Consider the following 27,037-nt stretch of genomic DNA (forward strand, 5'->3'; position numbering starts at 1 on the left):
CATTTTTTTCACATAGGTGGCGCTAGAGAGGCCATTTTGGCACCTATGGGGTTAATTTTTACATTTTATCAAATTTTTCGCCAGGCCTGACATGTGTGCCAAATTTGGTGAGTTTTTGAGCATGTTTAGGGGGGCAAATTCCAGTTTAAAGCGTCACGGAAAAATAATAATAATAATAATAATATAAAAACGAACGAAAAACAATAGGGCCTTGCTTGCAGGCAAGGCCTCTCACTGTGTGAGAGGGCCTTACCTTTCGGCTCGGTCCCTAATAATTAAAGCTGCAAGCAGCATTGGGCGGGACCTCGCACCGGGCGTTCCGCCTCCCCCGCGATCCGCCTCCCATGACCGTCCATACCTCAGCTCCACTCACACCTCTCCGTCCCCATACCACTTCCCATCCTTTAGTGTCCGTCCTCCTTACATCTGTACAGAACACCAGCGACCCTTTGCTGAAACCACCATCACCTTTAAAATGAGACTTTTATTTTGGAAAACCTACTGTGTGTATGTGCATTTGTTTTGTATGTGAGAGAAAGAATCAGTTAGAAAAATGAATTGAAATTATATGAATAATTGAGCATTAAAGTGATGATTTACCACATTTAAGGCTTTTATTTTAGAAAAACCCTATTGTGTGAGCATGTGTGTCTGTGAGGAAGAGTACTTTTGAATGAAGAAACATTGTACAAAGAGTTGAGCGTTTGATCATAAAAATGAAAAGAAGTTATGTAATAGAAATTTTGTATTATTGGTATTTGGGGTTTTATTTTGAAAAAATGTACTCCGTGTACTTTTGAATGTGTGCAAAATTTCCAGTATCCAAAATACAATGCAGTAAAACCTGTTTTAAAATGGAGAAAAAAAAAAAAAAAAAAAGTTCTGATTGTCTGGGACTTGAACCCAGGTCCTCTTGTTCCATAGGTAACTACATGAACCACTGCACTAAGGACAGACACATACATCTGTTCACCAGGAAGAGTTTTATAGGGACTTTGTCATTGTTAAAAGTGAAAGTAAACATAGTCTTCAAAAAATCGCCATTATTCCATAACCGTAGGTTGTATCTGAAAAATTCTTTCACTTTTGGATTCTGCAGAGTTGTGGGAATTTAATGAGGTATAACTTTTTATTCAAAGGTCTGAAATGACTAAGCAGTAATTGCAGAAACGTAGAGTAACTTTCAAAGGCAGATTGCCAACTTCCTGTTGGAGTTAGCTCATGAGTGTCAGTGTATGATTTGTCGGGCTCAATCAGACCAACATTTTGGCATTTGTTTCATGTTTCTGTGACATTCCTACTGGCCGCTAGGGCAGATTTTGTGTGTTTTTTAGTACATAGGTGGCGCTACAGAATCCATTTTGGCACACAAGGGGTTAATTTTGATATTGTATGAAAGTGTTCACCAGCCATGACATACATGGCAAATTTGGTGAGTTTTGGAGCATGTTAAGGGGGTCAAATGGCAGTCTAAAATGGAAAAATTATGAAAATAAACAAATTGTTATAAATCAATAACCGTACATCCTATCTCAAAAAGTTTTGGAAGTGAGAGTTGTGCTGAGTCCCGTGAACGCGTAGATATGTCACATGTGGGGAAAAACTGCAAAATGAAAAATGAGTTCCAAACATCGCAACTTTGCAGGCTTGTAAAAAAAAAACTAAGACAGTTATGGAAAAGGTGTGAAATCGTTTTATTAAGGACATTTCACTGTATCTTCATATTGCGAAGTTCCTGTTGCAGATAGGTCATGAGTGTCAGTGGATGATTTGTAGAGCATGATCCAACAAAAATTTTGGCACTGGTTTCATGTCTGTACGACATTCCTACTGGCCACTAGGGCAGTTGCCGTTTTTTTCACATAGGTGGCGCTAGAGAACCCATTTTGGCACCTATGGGGTTAATTTTTTCATTTTATTAAATTTTTCGCCAGGCCTGACATGTGTGCCAAATTTGGTGAGTTTTCGTGCATGTTCAGGGGGTCAAAATCCAGGTCAAAGTGGTGTGTGAATAATAATAATAATAATAATATAAAAACGAACGAAAAACAATAGGGCCTTGCTTGCAGGCAAGGCCTCTCACTGCGTGAGAGGGCCTTACCTTTCGGCTCGGTCCCTAATAATATAAAAACGAACGAATAACAATAGGGCCTTGCTTGCAGGCAAGGCCTCTCACTGCGTGAGAGGGCCTTACCTTTCGGCTCGGTCCCTAATAATATAAAAACGAACGAAAAACAATAGGGCCTTGCTTGCAGGCAAGGCCTCTCACTGCGTGAGAGGGCCTTACCTTTCGGCTCGGTCCCTAATTAAAGCTGCAAGCAGCATTGGGCGGGACCTCGCACCGGGCGATCCGCCTCCTGAGACCGTCGAAACCTCAGCTCCACTCACACCTGTCCGTCCCCATACCAGTTCCCACCCTTTAGTGTCTGTCCTCCTTACATCTGTACAGAACACCAGCGACCCTCTGCTGAAACCACCATCACCTTTAAATCAGACTTTGATTTTGGAAACCCTACTGTGTGTATGTGCATTTGTTTTGTATGTGAGAGAAAGAATCAGTTTGAAAAATGAATAGAAATCGTCTGACTAAGTGAGTATAAAAGTGATGATTTACCACATTTAAGGCTATTATTTTTGGAAAAACCCTATTGTGTGAGCATGTGTGTCTGTGAGAAAGAGTACTTTTGAATGAAGAAACATTGTACAAACAGTTGAGCGTTTGGTCAGAAAAATGAAAAGAAGTTATGTAACAGACAGTATGTATCATGTTTAATAAGGGTTTTATTTAGAAAAAAATGTACTGTGTATACTTTGTAATGTGTGCAAAATGTCCAATATCCACAATATTATGCAGCAAAACCTGTTTTAAAATGTGATGGAGGGAAGAATAATAAAACAAAACAAAAAAAAAGCTATTTCCCTGCCGAGGGTTTGAATCCAGGACTCTTGTATAACAGAACACTTCTGTAACCACTGGTATATTGTCAGACACCCACCAGATGGCAGTAGTGTGCTTTAAATAGGGATTTTGTCATTGGGAAAAGTGAAACTAAACTTAGTCTTCAAAAAAATCGCCATAATTCCATAACCGTAGGTCGTATCTGAAAAATTCTTTCACTTTTGGATTCTGTAGACTTGTGGGAATTTAATGAGGTATAACTTTTTATTCAAAAATCTGAAATGAATAAGCAGTAATTGCAGAAACGTAGAGTAACTTTCAAAGGCAGACTGCCAACTTCCTGTTGGAGTTAGCTCATGAGTGTCAGTGTATGATTTGTCGGGCTCAATCAGACCAACATTTTGGCATTTGTTTCATGTTTCTACAACATTCCTACTGGCCGCTAGGGCAGATTTTGAGAGTTTTTTAGTACATAGGTGGCGCTACAGAGTTCATTTTGGCACCCAAGGGGTTAATTTTGATATTGAATGAAAGGGTTCACCAGCCATGACATACATGGCAAATTTGGTGAGTTTTGGAGCATGTTAAGGGGGTCAAATGGCAGTCTAAAGCCGAAAAAGTATGAAAATAAACAAATTGTTATAAATCAATAACCATACATCCTATCTCAAAATGTTTTGCATGTGAGCGTTGTGGTGAGTCCTGTGAACGTGTAGATATGTCACATGTGGGGAAAAACTGCAAAATGAAAAATGAGTTTCAAACATCGCAACTTTGCTGGCTTGTAAAAAAGAAACTAAGACAGTTATGGAAAAGGTGTGAAATCGTTGTATTAAGGAGGGTTCACTCTATCTTTTGGCGCTATTTAGAAGTCAATACCACAAACGGTGTCATCGGAGTTAGTTTTAGAAATTTTATTTTGAAAGGCATATTGCGAAGTTCCTGTTGCAGATAGGTCATGAGTGTCAGTGGATGATTTGTAGAGCATGATCCAACAAAAATTTTGGCACTGGTTTCATGTCTGTACGACATTCCTACTGGCCACTAGGGCAGTTGCCGTTTTTTTCACATAGGTGGCGCTAGAGAGCCCATTTTGGCACCTATGGGGTTAATTTTTTCATTTTATCAAATTTTTCGCCAGGCTTGACATGTGTGCCAAATTTGGTGAGTTTTCGTGCATGTTCAGGGGGTCAAAATCCAGGTCAAAGTGGTGTGTGAATAATAATAATAATATAAAAACGAACGAAAAACAATAGGGCCTTGCTTGCAGGCAAGGCCTCTCACTGTGTGAGAGGGCCTTACCTTTCGGCTCGGTCCCTAATAATATAAAAACGAACGAATAACAATAGGGCCTTGCTTGCAGGCAAGGCCTCTCACTGTGTGAGAGGGCCTTACCTTTCGGCTCGGTCCCTAATTAAAGCTGCAAGCAGCATTGGGCGGGACCTCGCACCGGGCGATCCACCTCCCCCGCGATCCGCCTCCCGTGACCGTCCACACCTCAGCTCCACTCACACCTCTCCGTCCCCATACCAGTTCCCATCCTTTAGTGTCTGTCCTCCTTACATCTGTACAGAACACCAGTGACCCTCTGCTGAAACCACCATCACCTTTAAAATGAGACTTTTATTTTGGAAAACCTACTGTGTGTATGTGCATTTGTTTTGTATGTGAGAGAAAGAATCAGTTTGAAAAATGAATTGAAATTGTATGAATAAGTGAGTATAAAAGTGATGATTTCTTACATTTAAGGCTATTATTTTGGAAAAACCCTATTGTGTGAGCATGTGTGTCTGTGAGAAAGAGTACTTTTGAATGAAGAAACATTGTACAAACAGTTTCGCGTTTGATCATAAAAATGAAAAGAAGTTATGTAATAGAAATTTTGTATTATTGGTAATTGGGGTTTTATTTTGAAAAAATGTACTCTGTGTACTTTTGAATGTGTGCAAAATTTCCAATATCCAAAATACAATGCAGTAAAACCTGTTTTAAAATGGAGAAAGAAAAAAAAAAAAGAATTTGGATTGTCTGGGACTTGAACCCAGGTCCTCTTGTTCCATAGGCAGCTACATGAACCACTGCACTAAGGACAGACACTTACAAGTGTGCACCAGGAAGAGTTTTATAGGGGCTTTGTCATTGTTAAAAGTGAAAGTAAACATAGTCTTCAAAAAATCACCATAATTCCATAACCGTAGGTCGGATATGAAAAATTCTTTCACTTTTGGATTCTGCAGACTTGTGGAAATTTCATGAGGTATAACTTTTTATTCAAAAGTCAGAAATGACTAAGCAGTAATTGCAGAAACGTAGAGTAACTTTCAAAGGCAGATTGCCAACTTCCTTTTGGAGTTAGCTCATGAGTGTCAGTGTATGATTTGTCGGGTTCAATCAGACCAACATTTTGGCATTTGTTTCATGTTTCTACAACATTCCTACTGGCCGCTAGGGCAGATTTTGTGTGTTTTTTAGTACATAGGTGGCGCTACAGAGTCCATTCTGGCACGCAAGGGGTTAATTTTGATATTGTATGAAAGTGTTCACCAGCCATGACATACATGGCAAATTTGGTGAGTTTTGGAGCATGTTAAGGGGGTCAAATGGCAGTCTAAAGTGGAAAAAGTATGAAAAGAAACAAATTGTTATAAATCAATAACCGTACATCCTATCTCAAAAATTTTTGGATGTGAGAGTTGTGCTGAGTCCTGTGAACCCGTGTCCCCGTGAAGATATGTCCCCGTGAAGATATGTCACATGTGGGGAAAAACTCCAAAGTGAAAAATGAGTTCCAAACATCGCAACTTTGCAGGCTTGTAAAAAAAAAAAACTAAGACAGTTATGGAAAAGGTGTGAAATCGTTTTGTGAAGGAGGGTTCACTCTATCTTTTGGCGCTATTTAGATGTCAATACCACAAACGGTGTCATCGGAGTTAGTTTTAGAAATTGTATTTTGAAAGGCATATTGCGAAGTTCCTGTTGCAGATAGGTCATGAGTGTCAGTGGATGATTTGCAGAGCATGATCCAACAAAAGTTTTGGCACTGGTTTCATGTCTGTACGACATTCCTACTGGCCACTAGGGCTTGTGCTGTTTTTTACACATAGGTGGCGCTAGAGAGCCCATTTTGGCACCTATGGGGTTAATTTTGTCATTGTATCGAAATTTTCACCAGGCCTGACATGTGTGCCAAATGTGGTGAGTTTTCGTGCATGTTCAGGGGGTCAAAATCCAGGTGAAAGTGGTGTGTGAATAATAATAATAATAATTAAAGCTGCAAGCAGCATTGGGCGGGACCTCGCACCGGGCGATCCGCCTCCCACGCGATCCGCCCCCCCGCGTGATCCGCCTCCCCTGCGATCCGCCTCCCGTGACCCTCCACACCTCAGCTCCACTCACACCTCTCCGTCCCCATACCAGTTCCCATCCTTTAGTGTCTATCCTCCTTACATCTGTACAGAACACCAGCGACCCTCTGCTGAAGCCACCATCACCTTTAAAATGAGACTTTTATTTTGGAAACCCTACTGTGTGTATGTGCATTTGTTTTGTATGTGAGAGAAAGAATCAGTTTGAAAAATGAATTGAAGTTGTATGAATAAGTGAGTATAAAAGTGATGATTTATCACATTTAAGGCATTTATTTTGGAAAAACCCTATTGTGTGAGCATGTGTGTCTGTGAGAAAGAGTACTTTTGAATGAAGAAACATTGTACAAACAGTTGAGCGTTTGGTCATAAAAATAAAACGAAGTTATGCAATAGACATTTTGTATTATTCTTAATTGGGGTTTTATTTTGAAAAAATGTACTCCGTGTACTTTTGAATGTGTGCAAAATTTCCAATATCCACAATACAATGCAATAAAACCTGTTTTAAAAAAAAAAAAAAAAAAAAATTTTGGATTGCCTGGGACTTGAACTAGGGTCCTTCTGCTCCACAGTCAGCTACATGAACCACTGCACTACAGAGAGACATGTTAAAAATGCACCTGCAAGACTTTTATAGGGATTTTACCATTGTGAAAAGTGAAACTAAACTTAGTCTTTAAAAAATCGCCATAATTCCATAACCGTAGGTCGTATCTGAAAAATTCTTTCACTTTTGGATTCTGCAGACTTGTGGGAATTTAATGAGGTATAATTTTTTTTTTAAAAGTGTGAAATGAATAAGCAGTAATTGCAGAAACGTAGAGTAACTTTCAAAGGCAGATTGCCAACTTCCTGTTGGAGTTAGCTCATTAGTGTCAGTGTATGATTTGTGGGGCTCAATCAGACCAACATTTTGGCATTTGTTTCATGTTTCTGTGACATTCCTACTGGCCGCTAGGGCAGATTTTTTGAGTTTTTTAGTACATAGGTGGCGCTACAGAGTCCATTTTGGTACCCAAGGGGTTAATTTTGATATTGAATGAAAGTGTTCACCAGCCATGACATACATGGCAAATTTGGTGAGTTTTGGAGCATGTTAAGGGGGTCAAATGGCAGTCTAAAGAGGAAAAAGTAAGAAAATAAACAAATTGTTATAAATCAATAACCGTAAATCCTATCTCAAAAATTTTTGCATGTGAACATTGTGGTGAGTCCCATGAACGCGTAGATATGTCACATGTGGGGAAAAACTGCAAAGTGAAAAATGACTTCCAAACATCGCAACTTTGCAGGCATGTAAAAAAAAAACTAAGACAGTTAAGACTAAGCTACGAGACCACTTTTGTGCAGAGGGTTCACTCTATCTTTTGGTGCTATTTAGAAGTCAATAGGACAAACGGTGTCATCGGAGTTAGTTTTGAAAATTTTATTTTGAAAGGCATATTGCGAACTTCCTGTTGGAGTTAGGTCATCACTGTCAGCATATCATTTTTAGTGCTTCATCCAACAAATATTTTGGCACTGGTTCCATGTCTCTACGACATTCCTACTGGCCACTAGGGCAGTTACCGTTTTTTTTCACATAGGTGGTGCTAGAGAGCCCATTTTGGCACCTATGGGGTTTCTTTTTTCATTTTATCAAATTTTTCACCAGGCCTGACATGTGTGCCAAATTTGGTGAGTTTTGGAGCATGTTTAGGGGGTCAAAATCCAGTTTAAAGTGACGATAGTATAATAATAATAAAAAACGAACGAATAACAATAGGGCCTTGCTTGCAGGCAAGGCCTCTCACTGTGTGAGAGGGCCTTACCTTTCGGCTCGGTCCCTAATAATTAAAGCTGCAAGCAGCATTGGGCGGGACCCTCACCGAGCGTTCCGCCTCCCCCGCGATCCGCCTCCCGTGACCGTCCACACCTCAGCTCCACTCACACCTCTCCGTCCCCATACCAGTTCCCACCCTTTAGTGTCTGTCCTCCTTACATCTGTACAGAACACCAGCGACCCTCTGCTGAAACCACCATCACCTTTAAATCAGACTTTTATTGTGGAAACCCTACTGTGTGTATGTGCATTTGTTTTGTATGTGAGAGAAAGAATTAGTTTGAAAAATGAATTGAAATTGTATGAATAAGTGAGTATAAAAGTGATGATTTATCAGATTTAAGGCTTTTATTTTGGAAAAACCCTATTGTGTGAGCATGTGTGTCTGTGAGAAAGAGTACTTTTGAATGAAGAAACATTGTACAAACAGTTGAGCATTTGGTCATAAAAGTGAAAAGAAGTTATGTAATAGACAGTATGTATTATTTTTAATAAGGTTTTTTTTTTTTTTTTTAAATGTACTGTGTGTACTTTGTACACTCAAAAAAACAGAACATTGGATTTAAATAATAAGATAACGTCAACCGGTCCCACAAAACTTTTTTATTTAAATTTTAAAAATACTAGATGACTAAATTTCAGCAAACCGTCTTAATTAAGTGCTACATCACACAGTATTCAGCTAGGGGATTAATAGGGTGCTCACATGTCAAAAATTGTATATTGTTAAGAAATATATTTGCTTGAGGAAGGTTAAAGAAAAAAATAAAACTCAAATCAAATAAAACTCAAATCAAATAAAACTTAAAGGGCTAGTGTGGAGAATTTAAAGTGGAAAGTTAAGGTTAACTCTCTTTAGTATATCCCCCTAACACAATACATTACCTAGCATTAGCATTAGCACATTAGGACAGACCGGGGAAACCAGAGGACTGAGTGAGGATAGGAAAACCACTCCATTACATTTAAAGACACAGATACAAATTAACTTTATTGATCCCCTAGGGAAAGAAAACCAAGCAAAAAATATAACAAATAACTAATCATCATTCTATCAGTCATCATTTAGGGATGGTTAGGAGGGTCTAAGTGCATAAATGGAACATTATATTCAAAATTTTGTTTTCATTAGTGTATAATCACACAACATAAGGATTGTATTATTAGTTTAAAGGGAGCCATTTATGTTGATAAAGGAAGCAGATCATTGAGCATCAAGGGTGGACCAGAGTTAGTGTCCCCTTAACTAAAAAACAGTGGTTCTAATGAGAACCTTATGTGTTTCTTTGTAGCCACATTGCCATGATTTCGCATCTTTATGCTAAGATTTATGGACAAATGTCTGTCTGATTTGGAAAGTGAATACTGAGATGTCATATTCTAATCCTCCTTTGAAAGAAAAATACTTTCTTTGTTTTTTGTGTTCATTGTGTGTTTAAGGTTAAAAAAGTCTCCACTTGATTTATCCAATAATCTTGCAACAAAAATAATATCTTTCATATCATATTTCATAAATAGAGAATCCATTAGCTGGTTCTCTTTGTAATTAAAAGCACTGTGATATGATTTTTTTTTTGCTCAATCATCTCTAACATGAACCCCTGATTGGTCCAGGAAAAGGGGCTCTGTGTGTGTTGCTGATGATAATGATGATAAAGTAACAAATGGCTGAACAGACTATTCTTTTTGTTCATGTTGTGGATTAACAGGATGAGACTGGAGCCTACGTGATCGACAGAGACCCCACCTACTTTGGTCCCATCCTGAACTACCTACGACATGGCAAACTGGTCTACAACAAGGAGTTGGCTGAAGAAGGTCTGATAAGAAGCTTGTTTATTTTATGAAGCAGGTTGAATTAAAAAAATGCAATGACGATACTGTGTAGTATTACATGTTTGTTGTTCATGCTGAGCTGACATCTCAGTGTTCATTGTTGTAAGGTGTCCTAGAGGAGGCAGAATTTTATAACATCACCCCTCTGATCAAACTCATCAAAGAGAGGATTGTGGAAAGAGACTCTAAAGCCACACAGGTATGTGCTTTATTGATGTTTGGAAATGTTTGCTGTTGTCTTAATGAGCTAAATGTAGCTTTTACTTGATGAGTGAAACCTCTTCCACAACTTTTCAGTTTAAATTTATTATGGCTTAAACACCAAGAAACAGTTTAAATCACGTAAGTTTTGGCATCTGTTTTACAGCAGGTATTCATTTATTCCAGTTTTAAAAAATTTGTACATATTAGATGACAGTTTGATCATACTACTTAGCCTTTTTCTTGTGAGGCTGTGTGTTTTGTTTTTGTTGTGCTGTGTGTATAAGAGAGTGAATGGTTTTTCTTCTCTGGCTCAGGCAGATGTGAGTATGCTTTGATATTGGCTCTCCACTAATAACAACTGTCACTCGCCTCCAAATGTCATTCACAAACACTTCCACTTTATTGATGTTATGAAATGTTTGTTTCAAATCACTGTAGGCGCTATTAATAAAAAACTCCACAAGGCAGTATATCCTAATTATACAGGATGTTCATAAAGTCTCTTTACAATTTAACAAATTTATTACAGAAGCAAATGAATAGACAAATCTGTGAAATTATTCCAAAATGAAAAGTAGATTTGTCTCATTTAATGCACCAGTACTGGATTTCTTGCCATGCATTCTTGCCTGCATCATAGCCTTATCAATGGTGGCAATGGTATCAGTGATCTTTTGCTTCAGGTCACTGATGTCCCTTATCTTTGTTCAAAACACGATATCTTTAACATAACCTTGTAGAAAGAAATCCAGGGGAGTGATATCTGGTGAATGAGGTATCCAGGGAATTGGGCCATCCCTTCCAATCCACTGGTCTGGAAATGTTTGATTTAGGAACCCGCAGACATGCAGTCTCCATTGTGGTGGTGCACCATCTTGATTGAAAATGATGGCTGGTTGAAGGTCATTCAGTCAAAAGGTCAAGGTAAACATTTGCAGTCATTGATCTCTCATGCCAGAAAAATGGACCAATGATTCGATTGCACATGATCCCATACCAACCACTCCAACTCTGAATGCCACTGAGTACATAGAACAAATCTGATTAACATATCTGATCAATTGCTTTTGTATATAATAATAATAGTAATAATAATAATAATAATAATAGTAATTTTGCTATCCCTTCCAAACCACTGATCTGGAAATGTTTGATTTAGGAACCCACCAATGTGGTGGTGCGCTATCTTACTGGAAAATGATGGTTGGCTGAAGGTCACCCAGTTGTGGTGCCACATATTCAGTCAAAAGGTCAAGGTAAACATTTACAGTAATTGATCTCTCATTGAAGAAAAATGGACCAATAATTTGATTGCACTTTCAATTGCATGATCCCACAGGATGATTAAAAACTTTGAAAACCACTGAGTACATAGAACAAATCTGATTAACATATCTCATCAATTGCTTTTGTAATAATTTTTGTTAATAATTGTGGAGGCTTTGTGGGCACCCTGTATAATATACAAACCATATTAGATATTCAGCACTTTAAATACAGTATGTACTTTACAAGATGTTTTTAAATATTCAAAAAAATATAGCTTTGGGCTCACTGCCTTTCAGACTTTGTTAGTGATTTCACCCTCCTGTGCTTCCATTTAAGACAGGACTTTTTGTATATGAGACTTCTCTTTTCTTCTCTTTCCACATTGGTTGCATTCACTCTTATATAATCCAGCAGGCCTTATAAACACACACCCACTTTCTCTGGCTTCTACTGTAGTTTACTGCATTCACTGCTGTTATTTGCCTCAGGTTATATATGGAGCAGAAGTCCAGTGTACATAATAATGCTGGGTTGTAGATTGCCTATAACCACCTCCATAGTATGCTGTAAAGGTTCAATTGGGAAACACTGGATTAGCTTTGACCAGACTGTTTTATCACTGGGTGTCTGTGATATGAGATCTCATCCATGTTGGTTTGTGTATCTTTTGTAGTTGGGTTTTCTTTTCAGAAATTAGTAGCAAAATTGTTGTTTTGGTTTAATTTTCAAAATGACAGAATTCTAATACAAAGAGGTTTTCTTTCTAACTATCTAAAATGGAAGCTTGAATTATAAAAACTGAATTGAATTTAAGTTTCTATTTCATAAAAGCATAAAACCACATCCAAAAATACGTCTATTTTATATATTTTGAGACCAGGTGTGATCATTTATAAAGCAAAAGCACAGATGAAGATGGTGCTGTGTAGAAAAAGACTCATCAAAATTAGGTAAAAAGGTTTATACTGGTCTTTAGACCAGCCAGGAAATACATAGTAAATTAGTATAGACAGAAGTAGTAGTTCTTAAAATAAATAAATGTTCACCCATTCCATGTAAGCAGACACCCATCTGGAACAACCCTGACATCCTGCAAAATAAAAGAATTATAAACTTTACTCAGTGGAAGGACAAAGGAATAACACATTTAGAAAATATCATAGTGGATGGAAACTTTGTACCATTTGATACGCTCACTTCACAACATGGGATTAGCAGCACCAAATTTTTTGAATATCACCAAATCAAATCTATTATAGGTAAGAAATATACCCCTAACCAGTTAAACTTGCAGCTACCAATCAAGGTGGAAGAATTTTTGAACCTCCGCACCCCAAAGCTACTATCCAAAGTATATAGGCTTAATGCTAAAACAGATGACTTAATCTACCTACCGACTTCAAAATGGGAGACAGATTTATCCAGTGATTTTGATCAAAAGTCATGGTCACAAATATGTTCAAATACATTTAAAATGACTAAAAACCTGAATTTACAACTAATTCAGTTCAAAATTCTTCACAGAATTCATTATACAGGACAAAGGATGTTCAAGATGGGTCTCACACTGTCAAACATCTGCTCACAGTGCACAGATAACTCTGTTGATAACTACATACACGCCTTGTGGCAATGTGTACCTGTCCAGAGGTTTTGGCTTCAGGTCTGTGAGGACCTGTCAACATGGCTCAGATACAGTATTCCAGCCCACCCCACACTGTGTTTATTAGGTGACCTCGGCCACACCAACATGGATACTAACACCTCACACATGGTCCTCACTGCTTTATGCATCGCAAAGAAAACTATCCTTGTGAATTGGAAAACAAAAGCCAATCTAAGCATTAACCAGTTTAGGAACCTTCTATTAGATCACATCAGTAATGAGACAATATCTGCCTCTTCAAACAATCAATTGGACCTATCTCATTCTCTCTGGACCCCTGTGATTAGCTCTATCACATCACTCTGAGTGTTAGGAGGCCGGCAGGAGGTGCCGCGGGGCTACGGGTCACTAGTGGTCCCTCGGAGTGGGGGTCTGGACCACCCTGCTCTGGGGGCGGTTTGGTGTTTGTCCCGGTTGGGGCGGAGGTGGACCCGATGCCGGAGTTGCCCTGTGGTGGTGGGGTGGGGGGCTCCGGGTTGGGCCTGGGTCGATGGCTGGCATCCCCCAGGTCGGATGGCTGGGCTGGTCGGGGGTGGGCGGGGGTGGGCGGGGTGCGGTTCCTGGGCCCTGAGGTCCGGGTGCTGCCCCTCCCGGGGTGGGGGGGGGACCCGGCATGCGCCGGGGTGTCTGGGCTGGCCTGGACTTGCCGCTGCAGGGGTGGGCGGGTGCGTGCCCCGGTGTCTGGCTAATGCCTGGGAGTCCTGGGGTCTGTGTGTGTGTGTGTGTGTGTGTGTGTATGAGAGAGAGAAAGAGAGAATGTGTGTGAGTGTGTGTGTGTGTGTGCACGCGTTTGTGTGTAGGGGTGGGTGGGTCGGTGTGTGTTGGTGTGTGTAAACGAGTGCTCATGTGTGCATTAGAACATGAATGAGGGATTGTGCGTGCAAATCTGTGTGTGCAGGCGTGTGGGGGAGCTGATGGAGCAGGTGTGTGGGTGTGGATGTACATGTACGTTTGGTGAATAAGAGAGGGTTGTGGTGTGGTGGGGGAGGGGGACTGCAGGTGTGCCTGGGGGGTTGTGGCCCCTGTGGGGGGTGGGGGGCGCCGCTGGGGGTTCTCTTGGGGTGCGGTGGTGGGGTGCGGCCGTGGTGGCGATTGGGACCTGGGGCGGGGGCGCTGGTTGCTGGGTCTCGTGCTGCGGGGTGGCACTGTGCCAGTGATCGCTGCATCCCTAGTGCATGTAAGACTGGGGAGGTGTGGAGTGTGGTGGGTCCCCGCGCCTGTTTGGGGGGCTTTGGGGCGGCTGGTCCCAGGTCCGTGCTCCCTCGACTGCATAGGATGATTGAGTGCATGAGTGGCCTCTGGGGGGGTGGTGGCTTTCTGGCTGCGGTCGTTGGGTGCCCGAGGTCTCTGGGCTACCCCGCTCCTTGGCAGCTCCTGCCTGGGGACGGGTGCTGGGGAACGGGGGTGCCGAATGCTGGCTGGCTCGTCTTCTGGGAGGAAACTTCCTCCCAGTCATACTATCCCCAACCCCTCGCCTCCCCACCCCCCTCACGCAAAGCACGTAGGGTCTTGGGGAGGGTGCACATCCCGAGGGTTTACGGCAGGAGGGGTCACTAAAACGGCCTCCCTCTGTGGTACCCTGGGGTGGCTAACTCTTCAGTTTTAATTACACCCACCCACAACACAACACACAGAAACACTAACACCACACATTCACTTTTGGGGGGCGGGCTGCGTGGCGCCTGGTGGGCGGTGCCGTGCCAGTGGGTGAGGCTGCCTGTGTGGTGTCGCCCTCAGTGGTGCGCAGTTATGCTGCTCAATTTTAACCGCTTGCATACACACCTCACACTTCAAAATACTGATAGGTGGGGAGGTGAGGGGGAGGGGGGGGTCTTCCCACACCCCTGTTTCCTGGATGCCGTCTGGGGCGGGGGGCCCCGGGGGAGGGGGGCTGGAACATTGGCTTGGGGCTCACCTGGCTGCATTGCTGGGGGGTTGCCGCCCTCTGATGAATGATGTGTGCGCATGGGAATTGTGGTCGGGGGGGGGGGGTCGTGTTGGGACCGGGAAAGATGTGTGTATGCGGGCATCAGGGGTGTGGCGGTTGCTGGCGGGGTGGTGGACTGCAGTGGGGTTCCTGGTGGCTGGTGTTGCCGCCCTGGGCTGCGGTTGGTGCTGGGGCTGCACTTGGGTGCCGCGCCTTGGGGGGACTCACAGCGGGGCTGCTCGCTGCTGGGGGGGGTGGCACTCCGGATACGCGTGTCTGGTGTGTGCAGGTGGGTGGGAGGGGCTGTTGATGGATGTGGGTACATGTGTGGGTATGTGTATACATGTAGATGTGTACGTGTGGGCGTGCATGTGGGTAGGTGGGTGTATGGGCATGGGTGGAGGTATTTGTGGGTGTGTGTGTGTGAATGGTCAAACATGTGGGATGGGTGGTGTGTATGTCTGGGAGTCAGTGGGTGTGTGTGCATATGCTTGTGTGGGTGAGTGGGAGACTGGGGTGTGTGTGGGGTTTGGGGATTGGGCTTGGTGGGATGGGGAGGTGGGCCTCCGGGCCCCCGGGGCGCTTGGCTGTGGCATCTTGGTGCGCACTGGCCTGCAGCGGGTGGCGGTCTGGGCCGGCCTGGCTGCCCGGTGTGCTGGGTGGGACCCCTGCCCGGGGAGATGGATGGCTCCTGGGCTCGTGGGGCTCGGGGACCGGCGCTTTGCCTGCCCCTGAGTGGCCGGCCCCCGGCGGGGGGGTGGCGGCTGGCGTCCCTGGCCTCCTGGGGCCTGTGCTCGGCTGCTGTGGGGCCTCTGGTGGGGGCCTCCCTCGACCATCTTCGGGGCGGGCACACTGTTGCCTCTCGGGGGGGGCGGGCTGGATCCCCCCTCTCTGTGGTGTCTGCTGGATGGCCAGGCCTTGGGGCCCTCTTGGTCGCTCCCTGATCCTTGGAGGGAGTGCGGTTGCGGTTGCATGCCTGTGTTCTTCACCTCAGTCTGTTTGCCTTGTTCACTCTGTCACAGCAGATGAATGTGAACAGCTGATGTTGTGTGGATTTGTTTCTGGTATTATTTGTTATAGGTATTATTTGGGCGAATGTGGTATACGACATTTTGTTCATGCTTTCTTATATTCTTCATTTCATAGGTCTTATGTATCTCATTGTTGTGTTTTTTTTTTGTTTTTTTTGTAGTTTTGTTTGTTTTGTTTTGTTTTCTTCTCTTGCTTCTGCCCAGTTTACTCAGTTCTGGTTGTAGTTATTGTCATCATTATAATTGTCTCCATGGTTGTTGCTGTTTGTATTGTTGATACTTTCTTGTGAGGGTCTTCGCCACCTTCTTCTCTCTTGTTTTCTCCCCTTCTTCTACCCCCCCACCCCCACCCCCCATGTCAGGTCCGGCATCGAAATGTGGTTCAACAAAACTCATAATAAACACAGTAGAATATCAAAGGGCGCTTCATATACTTTATGAAGTTACCCTTGGCAAAGCAAATTTGTTCAGCACCAAAAGGAACCAGACTACCATTCTGCTGTTAGGACGCTGGACAAGACAAGTAGGGAAAAAAAAAAAAAGTAGTGTGAGATACTCCCTGGTAAAATGTCCAAATAAAAGAGGATACACAAGCAAAGGTCTTAGAAAAATGGGCAATGATGACTGGGAGTACAGTTGGTGTCGGCTGCTGCCTTATCGGTACAGACAGCTGCCTGTCAGCCAGCTGAGCCCATAAAATAAAAAGAGAAAAAAAAAAAAAAAAAAAGGGAAACACTGGATTAGCTTTGACCAGACTGTTTTATCACTGGGTGTCTGTGATATGAGATCTCATCCATGTTGGTTTGTGTATCTTTTGTAGTTGGGTTTTCTTTTCAGAAATTAGTAGCAAAATTATTGTTTTGGTTTAATTTACAAAATGACAGAATTCTAATACAAAGAGGTTTTCTTTCTAACTATCTAAAATGGAAGCTTGAATTATAAAAACTGAATTGAATTTAAGTTTCTATTTCATAAAAGCATAAAACCACATCCAAAAATACGTCCATTTTATATATTTTGAGACCAGGTGTGATCATTTATAAAGCAAAAGCACAGATGAAGATGGTGCTGTGTAGAAAAAGACTCATCAAAATTAGGTAAAAAGGTTTATACTGGTCTTTAGACCAGCCAGGAAATACACAGTAAATTAGTAAAGACAGAAGTAGTACTGACACAGGTGGCTGTGGGAATATGTGTTGGAATTATCAGTAACTATTGGTACAGACATCTAAAATATATTTATATTTTGGTATTATTTTCATTTATATTCACTCTTTGGCTATTTTTTAGTTTGTTGTATCCATTACATCTTGGTTTATGTTTTGCATGTCTTTTGTCCTGTTCTGTCATTTACATCGCCTTGTGTTTCATTTCATTTCCATTTATTGTTTTATTTCATGGGGACAGTGTTCATGAATCAAGAGAAACAAGAACATGTAAATGATCCATAGTTAGCCTAGCCAAAAAGGCTCATTTTTATCTGTTATCCCTGGCATGATGCAAAAAGACAGCATACAAAAACTGCTATGACTTTTGTGATTTTATCTCATAATATTTGTCATGTATAATATGCACTGATGGATGCATAATGTTTCTATCCATTTAGGTATAAATCGGTCTTGACATTAAGATGCACAGTGGTTAAAAAAGAAAAATAATTGATATTTCCATCTCAGTAGTAAAATCTTAAAAAATAACCCTGATTTAAAACTGTAAGAATTAAAATTACAGATATTTTTGTAAAAAAAAAAAAAAAAAAAAAGAAAATAGAGTAGAGATAGATGAAAACGTAAGTACAAAATTTAAATATTGTGCGTCGTTACTTCCCACCTCTGGGTATTGATTCTAAAAATATTCTATTCTTTCTACAACATCATATAAGTATTAATGTGTTTAAATGTCAGCTAGAATTTCTTTTTTCCATAGTTTTTTATATCTTTCTCTAAAAATAAAGTTCAAATCTTAAAAATTTTCATAGACCAATCTGACAACCTGTTTTTGTTATACCTCCACCTGCCTCAGAGGACGGGGTTATAGAGCTATACCAGCCATTCTGTCCGTCTTTCCATCTGTTCTTCTGTCTGTCCAACCTATTTCTTGAAGGCTGTTCACCCAATGCTTTTCAAATTTACACACGTTCTTTACCATGAGGAGAGGTGTAGTGCACAATGTGATGGCTGAATTAAAAAGTTTTTTGATTTTTTACAAATTTTGGCAAATTTAAACTTACAAAATTTGTCCAACCAATTTCTTGGACATTATTCTCCTAATTCTTTTAAAATTTGACACACATATTCTTTATATATGCCTTTCTCTCAATGTTTTCATTTTGTACACATTTTTGAAAAGTTTTTGAATAGACTGAAAGTCAAGACTCAAAATTAATCCCTGGGTAGGCAGGGCATCAGCGAGCAGGATGGGCAAAGTGTTGTGTGACCGGGCAGGGATATTAGTAAACTCAGAAAACTTTTTCACTTGTTTTTTTTTTTCCTTGACACTTCAGTCATCATACTCACCTCCCAGACATGTTTTCTTCTAATGATCGTACCTTTCCTTTTCATCCGTCCCCTCTCCCTCTCTTTCCTCAGCAGGTGCCCCCCAAGCATGTGTACCGGGTGTTGCAGTGCCAGGAGGAGGAGCTGACCCAGATGGTTTCCACAATGTCGGACGGCTGGAAGTTTGAGCAGGTCAGCGTGCGCACCTGCAGAAAGCCCCGCACCGGACTGCTCTGGACTGTGGGTTGGACTCACGCTGCTGCTGACCCTTGACCCTTGGCCTTACCCCTCAGCCCTGACCTTAGCCCTATTATGCTGACACCCAGAAAAATGAGTATAGGACCTTAGTGTTTAATAGTCTATAGCAGTGTTTCCCAACCTTTTTGAGCCACGGCACAAATTTTACATTAGAAAAATCACAAGGCACACCACCAAACAAAAATTTCTCAAAAAGTGACACATATATTGAAATATAATGCAAATCTAGTCTCAATTTACTTACTCAGTGTGAAATCTGGGCCTGTTTAGTTGAACACAAAGCTGATATTCTTGCAGGAATTGAAGAAAGACACACACAAAGATCTTCCTCAACAGTTCTGAGTCTCTCTCTCTTTTTGTCTTTGTAGCAATAATGCTTGAAAAGCCCACCTCACATAGATAGGTTGTGGAGAAAGGGAACAGAACAGAAATAGCTTTGTTTGCCAGAATGGGGAACTCCTTGGCTGCAGTCACTGGACACTCTCACGTGGAGGGATAGAGGCATATACTCTATAACCCCTCCCACCCCCCAACCCGCGGTTAACCCACTGATCTGCCCATCACTAGTGAGTGGGGCTTTATCAGCAGAACGCACGGCGTCGGGGCTGATTCACTTTCACATTGCAAAGGGAAACAGGACACTGTTGTTGTAGAGTGGATCACTAAACCATGCCGCTCACTTAGAGTACCAATCAGGTGAAGTTGGATAATCTCCCATGGCGCACCTGATGATTTCTTACGGCACACTTATGTGCTGTGGCACAGTGGTTGGGTATCACTGGTCTATAGTGTACTGAGTTTACCTTGAATTTCAATCTCAATACAGTCTCTCCAAAATTACTTTCCTTTATTACTATATCGCAAATCCACTTATTTTTTTGTTATGAACGTAATGCTGTTTATATCATATTTTGTTACGAGTGCAATGAATTTTATGATTTTGTTGCAGCTTTTTCTAAACATTCTTTAATAGACAGGAGGTGGATTGTCTGAATGGCAGATATAGAAAATCTGACTTTGCCCCAAGACCATTGAATTCACACCCTAACACAGGTTTTTAGATTTAGGCAATAAACACAAGGGAATATGGAAGAGCTAATGCTAAAGGCTAAAGAACCCTGATAGGTCAAACATAGAACTTTTATCTAAATCAACATCATTTGACATTGTAGTTAGTTTAACTCAGAGCTACAGTCAAGCAGTTTGTCAAGACAAAAATGTTTTAATCAGTTAACAGAAGCAGAGTGATGGTAAGTGAGTCATGACTATCTATAAAAGCACTTCTTACATCATATTATTAATGGTCTAAATAAAAGGCATGAGACCAGAATGTCTCCTGGGAAATATGTATTGACTCGGTGGCCATCAGCTCCATTATATACTGGCTTTGCACTTTGAGGTAGTTCTGCATTTCCAAGACGTGTTTCTTGCCCAGCCCTGTTGTAATTTCAAGGCAATGGTTTCGTTGGGAGAAAGAAGGCAACACACTTTGACTTTCAGCAGTTTATTGTTAACACTTTTTTGTAACAAAACATAATGCTGGGGACATTAGATTTTGAACAAAAATATATTTGCATTTGCTATGCAGGTACATATAAATGTAATATCTGAGAGATAATGTTTAATCGAGAGCCATTTTTCTTCCAGATTGTAATGTCAGTGACTGAAATGCTAATGTTAATGATAATGTAAATGTTACTTTGATGGTGAACTAACACCGTATTGATAACCTGGATCTCCAGTCCAGATCCTCATGATGTCAAAAGGTCAGCTTTTCTACATAGCAGCCTAGATTTCACCATCAGACCCTGCCCCCCCCCCCCCCCCCCCCCCCCCCCCCGACCCCTGCCTCTTGCTCCCCACCTGAAGCTCTAATGCATGCTGCACAGCTCTGCCTTTCCCTGCAGATGCTGGCCCACATTTATTTTTGCTGTCCCCACATGACCTATAAATGTGCAAGCTAAGCTGGTCTTGCTTCTTGTGGAGTTCACTGCTGATGTCACTGGGTCACGCCACATCATGCATGAGCAGTAGAGGCCTTCCTTGCTCCAGTCTGGGATCTCAGCTCTGTCCCTCTCTGTCCCTCTCTCTCTCTCCTTGATGCTGTCTTCTCTGCTGTTTTTTTGTCTAATTTCTTCCTGGTACTCACTTTATCTCTCTGTTTCCCTCTCCCCTGTATATGTCTCTACATTTTTGTCCCTTGTTGTTGTTCAGATGGTGAACATTGGCTCATCATACAGCTATGGAACAGAAGACCAGGCTGAGTTCCTGTGTGTTGTATCCAAGGAGCTTCACACTCCTGGATCAGGACTGGGCACAGAGCAGAGCCACAAAACCAAGGTAAAGCTCCCTGTGGTTTTATTCTCACTCCACACACAAACACAAATTTAGAACCATGATAGGTCAGGATTGAGTTATTGCTGAGTTTTGTGTGTGTGTGTTTGTGTGTGCATGTGTGTGTGTGCGCGCACGCACAGCAAAACAGAAATTTCAAGAAGGTGAAAAAAGGCCTTGTTTCTGCTAAATTGGACAAGAATAATATTCTTTTCAAGTCTGTTTTTCAAAGAGACATGGAGTTTTATCTTAAGAAAATATAGTGTCTTAATATTGAGCTAAATTTAACTTTTAGTGGATGAGTGAATTTTTCAGTTTAAGATTATTGCGGCTTAAACACCAAGAAACCGTTTAAATCGTGTAAGTTTTGGCATTTGTTTTTCAGCAGGTATTCATTTATTCTAGTTTTAATAAATTTACTACACAATAGAAGACAGTTTAATCATATTTAAGACTATTTAGCCTGTTTTTTGTGTAGTTGTATGTTTTGTTTTCGTTGTGGTGTGTGTATAAGAGAATGAGTGGTGTTTCTTCTATGGTTTGGGCGGATGTGAGTATGCTTTGATCGTGGCTCTCCCCTGAAAGCAAATGTCACTCGCCTCCAAATGTCATTCACAAACACTTCCACTCCATCATTCACACACCTCTCCCCCTCTCTCCTAGTGTTATCAATCTCTCACTTCGTCTTCCTGTCCAACTCTCACTGTTCTACGCCCATATGGATATATAGATATAGATATATATCTGTTAGGCTCAATTTTTGCCTCTGACATTCTTTCTATCCACTCATTGATGCTCATCTGCATGCTCATTTTTTGCCGTTCTGTCTTTTTTTGTTTTCCTTTTATTGTTGTCCTTTTCTCCTTCGTCCTTCATGCTGCATGAAGCTGGCGGATATGCAGGAGGAGGAGGCAGCGAAAGAGGAGGAGGAAGAGGGAGGGAGAGATACCACACCAAATGAGTGGCTTAGAGAATGAAGGAGTCATGTTTCTTTGTTCCAAAGAGATGCGGGAATGGGTGAGGAACTGTGCTTAGAGTGCAGTAGATGTGCTAGTGGGTAGATGTAGTAGATTTTTGTGAGTGAGTGAGTGAGTGAGTGAGTGAGTGAGTGAGTGACTGACTGACTGACTGACTGACTGATATGTCTACAGTGATCCAGGGTGTTCCATGGCACAGTATTGAGTTATCCATCCATAAATGATACTTAACAGGGACACATAGTAGGAAGGTCAGTGATTGGTAGAGGCTCACAGTATGCACATAGACAACATGAGTGAAGCATATATATATTTCTGATATGGTTAGCCGGTAACCACCAGTGGACATGACAGAATGCACTGATGATTTACTATTGACATAAGCTGAACTCTGAATGGATGACTTATTATTAGAACTGTCATTTTTCCCTCCTCACTTACCTGGTGACGAGGGAGAGTGTGACTTGATCTGGGGGACACTGGCAGGCCAGGGGTTTAACTGGGGTGCTACCCCTGTCCAATATTTATCCTAAGGTGAGGTAACCGATTTCCAAAATCCCACATAGATATAATGATACCCTATCACAGTGCATCTTAAAGATCTAATGTGTAAGATTTAGGAATGTCCAATTGTGGAAAGTGGAGTTATAATTATATTTTCAATAGCAAATAATTTTTGTCACCTTAGAGTACATAAGCGAGTGCACTAATATTAAAGCTATACCTACCGATGTGGCATTTCTCACAGCACTTAGTAAAAGTTTGAACATGAACAACCCGCCTCCCTCCAAAGCCCCGCCCCCTTCCCGCTGCCTGAGCTCTGAGGCTCCTCCTCCCCTCTCCTCCTCTCATCTGATGCGCGATGAAAACGGAGGAGGAAGCAGAGGCGGAGGTCCGGTCCGTTTTGGCGTGTCTGTGGACCCCTCCCTCAGTAATCAGATGCATCATCCACCTGCTGCGGGCCCGCGGCTCCTGTTCCATCAGTAGACCTGGTCTGTGCAGTACTGGGTCAGTCTCTTCACTGCAGTGCCCAGGGGATGGGCGCGCGCACTGTGAACGCGCGGCCTCCGCGAATTTTCCGTGGACATTTGAGGTTTCATAGTCCATACAATTATCATCCTACATCATCTTACATGTGTGACACCATGTACATGCACCTGTATGAGTCCCACCATCATAAAAGCTGAGTTTTATGCAGACCTGTTCAGTCCAGTACAGCTGACTTCCGGACTTTTATCTCCATCCTTCATTCATCAGACTCCCGTTTGTGCCCCTCAGTTGTCGTTTCTGTTCATAAATCCGTTTTTTCCCTTCCACATGTGCATGTCAGTTCTATCCAAACACATCCTAGACAGTAGACTGTGGTCAGTGACAGGAGAACCAACGCCAGTGAAGCGTCAGATTCAGAGGGACACATATCGGATGTGAGATGGCGATAATGGATTCGATGCTGGATGGCCGTAATGGATGATTGACAGGAGGCTCAGCCAGGTTCGGCCAATTATTTTATTCGGACCGACTAAAATGATTGGTCAGACTTTTATCAGAAATATATGAGAATTAAACATTTTTGAGTTTCAATACCTGGTGGATTTCTTTTACATTTTAGTTTGACACACACTTATTAGGAGCATTTTAAGATGACAAAAGAAAAGTGTAAAAATGCCACATCATACGGTATAGCTTTAATCTGGGCTGGTAAGGACAGGTGATTTATGTTTTACTTCATAGAGATGAGGAAATGCTGCATATGTTAAGTAAATCTGAAAAAGTGATTGAAAATCTCAAGCATTTCTTATGTCTACTGTAAGAGTTGGTGGGTGATGCAATCTTCAACTTCACCACTATGCAGCAATCTCTCAAAAAATATTTCCATGACTAGTGTTTTCAAAATTATCTTTTAAACTGACCTAAATTATTTGTCTCTCACCATTGTCTGCTGCACATATTTTTGACCAAGTAAGGTACCATGGGTCTGTCCTCCCATTGGAAGGGGTGGAGCTTGGATACTAATAGATACTTCCTAGAACCACCACTGTATTGTTACCTCTGCCAAGGAGGTTATGTTTTTGTCGGCGTTGGTTTGTCTGTCTGTCTGTCTGTCTGTCTGTCTGTCTGTCTGTGTGCAAGATAACTCAAAAAGTTATGGATGGATTTGCATGAAATTTTCAGGAAATGTTGATACTGGCACAAGGAGCAAGTGATTATTATGATCTGGCTTGGTGGAGGTCTGTGCTCTACAAGTGCTTTTCTAGAAAAGAGAGCGCAGACCTCCGCCAAGGCAGATTAGTGCCCCACCCCCAATCACCACCAAAATTTAATCTTTTGTTCCTTGTGCCAGTATCAACATTTCCTGAAATTTTCATCCAAATCCGTCCATAACTTTTTGAGTTATCTTGCACACGGACAGACAGACAAACATCGGGGGGGGGGGCACTGATCTGCCATGGCGGAGGTCTGCGCTCTCCGAGTGCTTTTTAGGCCCGAGCCGAGTAAAGCCGGCGCAGGGCCTATTGAGTCTGCAGTGGGCGCATGGGGACGAAATCGCCAGTGACGCGGTCGCCTTTCGCCACTGTCGCCACTCTCACACATATTCACATTCACGGCACTGAGACCTTTCCGAAGATGTACATGACATGTGCACAAATCGCATATTTACACCTGCTCAGAATGAATGGGAGTCAATGGGCCACGCCCACTCGGGGTCAGTCACATGACGTAAGTGCACGACACGTGACATCTGACCCCACAGACATGTGGGGGACCTCGAGAGCTTTCAAACAAGGCCAAATATGTAGTTGCCACGGAAACGGCTATATTGTTCTTGCTCAGATTATTATTATTTTTTATTTTTTATTTATTTATTTTTTTTAGGCCCGAGCCGAGTAAAGCCGGCGCAGGGCCTATTGAGTCTGCAGTGGGCGCATGGGGACGAAATCGCCAGTGACGCGGTCGCCTTTTGCCACTGTCGCCACTCTCACACATATTCACATTCACGGCACTGAGACAGACATGTGGGGGAGCTCGAGAGCTTTCAAATAAGGGCAAATATGTGGTTGCCATAGAAACGGCTATATTGTTCTTGTGCTCAGATTCTAATTTTTCTCCTGCTCTTTGAGCTCAATTTTGACCCTCTGAACATTTACGAAAACTCACCAAATTTTGCCTAAAATTAAGAAGTGGGAGAAATTGAATTTACATATAGGTTTCGTAGAGGTCGGTAAAGAAATGTTGCTGCAGCGTCCCCTTGAAAAGTGGAAATGCATTGCGCCAATGGGAGCTCGTCCAACATAAAGTTTGTCGTAGAGCCACGAAAATCGGTACACAGATTCATCATGAGGAGACAAACAAAAAATATTATTATGGCCACGCCCCTAAAGCAACCCTTAGTCGGCCATATTGGATTGAAATTTCCAAAATGCCGAGTCAGTGTTTTCGCTGACGTTGTATTTTAACTATCTCCTACTAAGCTGTTTGGCCAAATGAGCTCAAAATCGGTGTACAGTATCTAGAGAAGTGGGACATCAAAAGTTATCCGAATTTTTGGAATCGGTGTCACCGTTTTTATGCGACGAGGTTACAAACTTTGCGAGGTTTTTTCGAAAATTTACCATCACAAAAATTGCTTCAGCTCAGACATACAAACACCGATTTGGCTGTAATTTGACTCAGACGTCCATCTCCCAGGCCTACACCCATTTATTGAAAGAAATTGAAATTTTGCACTATAGCGCCCCCTACAAATGTACATTTACAAAAATGACATCAGTTCGGACATACAAACACCGATTTGGCTCAAATTTGACTCAAACATCTGTCTCCCAGGCCTACACCTATTTGTCAAAAAAAAATGAAATTATGCACTACAGCACCCCCTACAAAAATTTTTAATATTTTTTTATTAAAATTGCTTCAGTTCAGACATATGAACACCGATTTGGCTCAAATTTGACTCAGACGTCAATCTCTAAGGCCTACACCCATTTATCAGAAAAATTTGAAATTCGGTGCCATAGCGCCCCCTACAATTTTACCTTTACGAAAATTACTTCACGTTAGACATACAAACACCAATTTGGCTCAAATTTGAATCAGTTGTCAATCTCCCAGGCCTACACCCATTTATCAAAAGACAATGACATTTCGCTAAATAGCGCCCCCTACAAATTTACCTTCACGAAAATTGCATTAATTCAAACATACGAACACCGATTTGGCTCAAATTTGACTCAGTGGTAAATCTCGCAGGTCAACACCCATTCAAAGGAAGAAATTATATTTTAGCTGCATAGCGCCCCCTACAGATTTACTTATACTAAAATTTCTTTAGTTTGGACATAAAACCAAAGATCTGCCTCAAATTTGAATCAGTTGTCAATCTCCCAGGCTACACCCATTCATTAGAAGACATTGAAATTTGGTGCTAGAGCGCCACCTGCTGAACAATGGAAATACTTCTACGGGACGTGCCCGTGGCGAGGGCCTTTAGATGCCGCTTGCGGCTTTAATATACTTTTACTTTTGCAACTGGCAGTGTGAAATCCCAAAGCAGAAATACTTGGGGATTGAACAAACTGAAAATACAGTATTTGCCTAAAACTGTAATTACCAGTATATGCTTATAGCGAAATACTTCAAAAATAATCCTAAATGTAATTCATAAAGGTGTTAGCCTTTGCCATTATCATCACACAGATATTGATTGAGCACAGTGTCCTCTTACCAATGCTGTGACATGGAATGTCCCTGACCTCTCAGTACAGTAGAAGTCTTAGATGTTCTTTCTGCTCTGTGTACATTAACATAGCCTCAATATAGACTCACATAGAATTATACCAGCAGCCACATAATGGACACAAAGATCCTTTGAATATACCAATCAACACACACGCACAGTACTTTACACATGCTTTGTATGTCTTATGTTGACGTTTGCAGCCGTTGTGCACAT

At 41.8% G+C, this 27,037-nt stretch overlaps 1 protein-coding gene across 7 annotated transcripts in view; it reads left to right on the plus strand.

Moving 5' to 3' along the window:
- kctd17 (potassium channel tetramerization domain containing 17) overlaps window positions 1–27,037 on the plus strand; it is a 62,141-nt gene that overhangs the window by 33,664 nt on the left and 1,440 nt on the right. For 2 of the 7 annotated variants that reach the window (XM_030122055.1, XM_030122056.1), the window contains exons 2-5: window positions 9,799–9,907; window positions 10,033–10,124; window positions 18,611–18,757; window positions 20,990–21,115. In XM_030122055.1, coding sequence (XP_029977915.1) covers window positions 9,799–9,907; window positions 10,033–10,124; window positions 18,611–18,757; window positions 20,990–21,115 — 474 coding nt within the window. The other 5 variants (XM_030122051.1, XM_030122052.1, XM_030122054.1 and 2 more) reach the window with 5 other exon arrangements.

The sequence above is a fragment of the Sphaeramia orbicularis genome, chromosome 19 (assembly GCF_902148855.1).
Source record: "Sphaeramia orbicularis chromosome 19, fSphaOr1.1, whole genome shotgun sequence".
NCBI lineage: Eukaryota > Metazoa > Chordata > Actinopteri > Kurtiformes > Apogonidae > Sphaeramia > Sphaeramia orbicularis.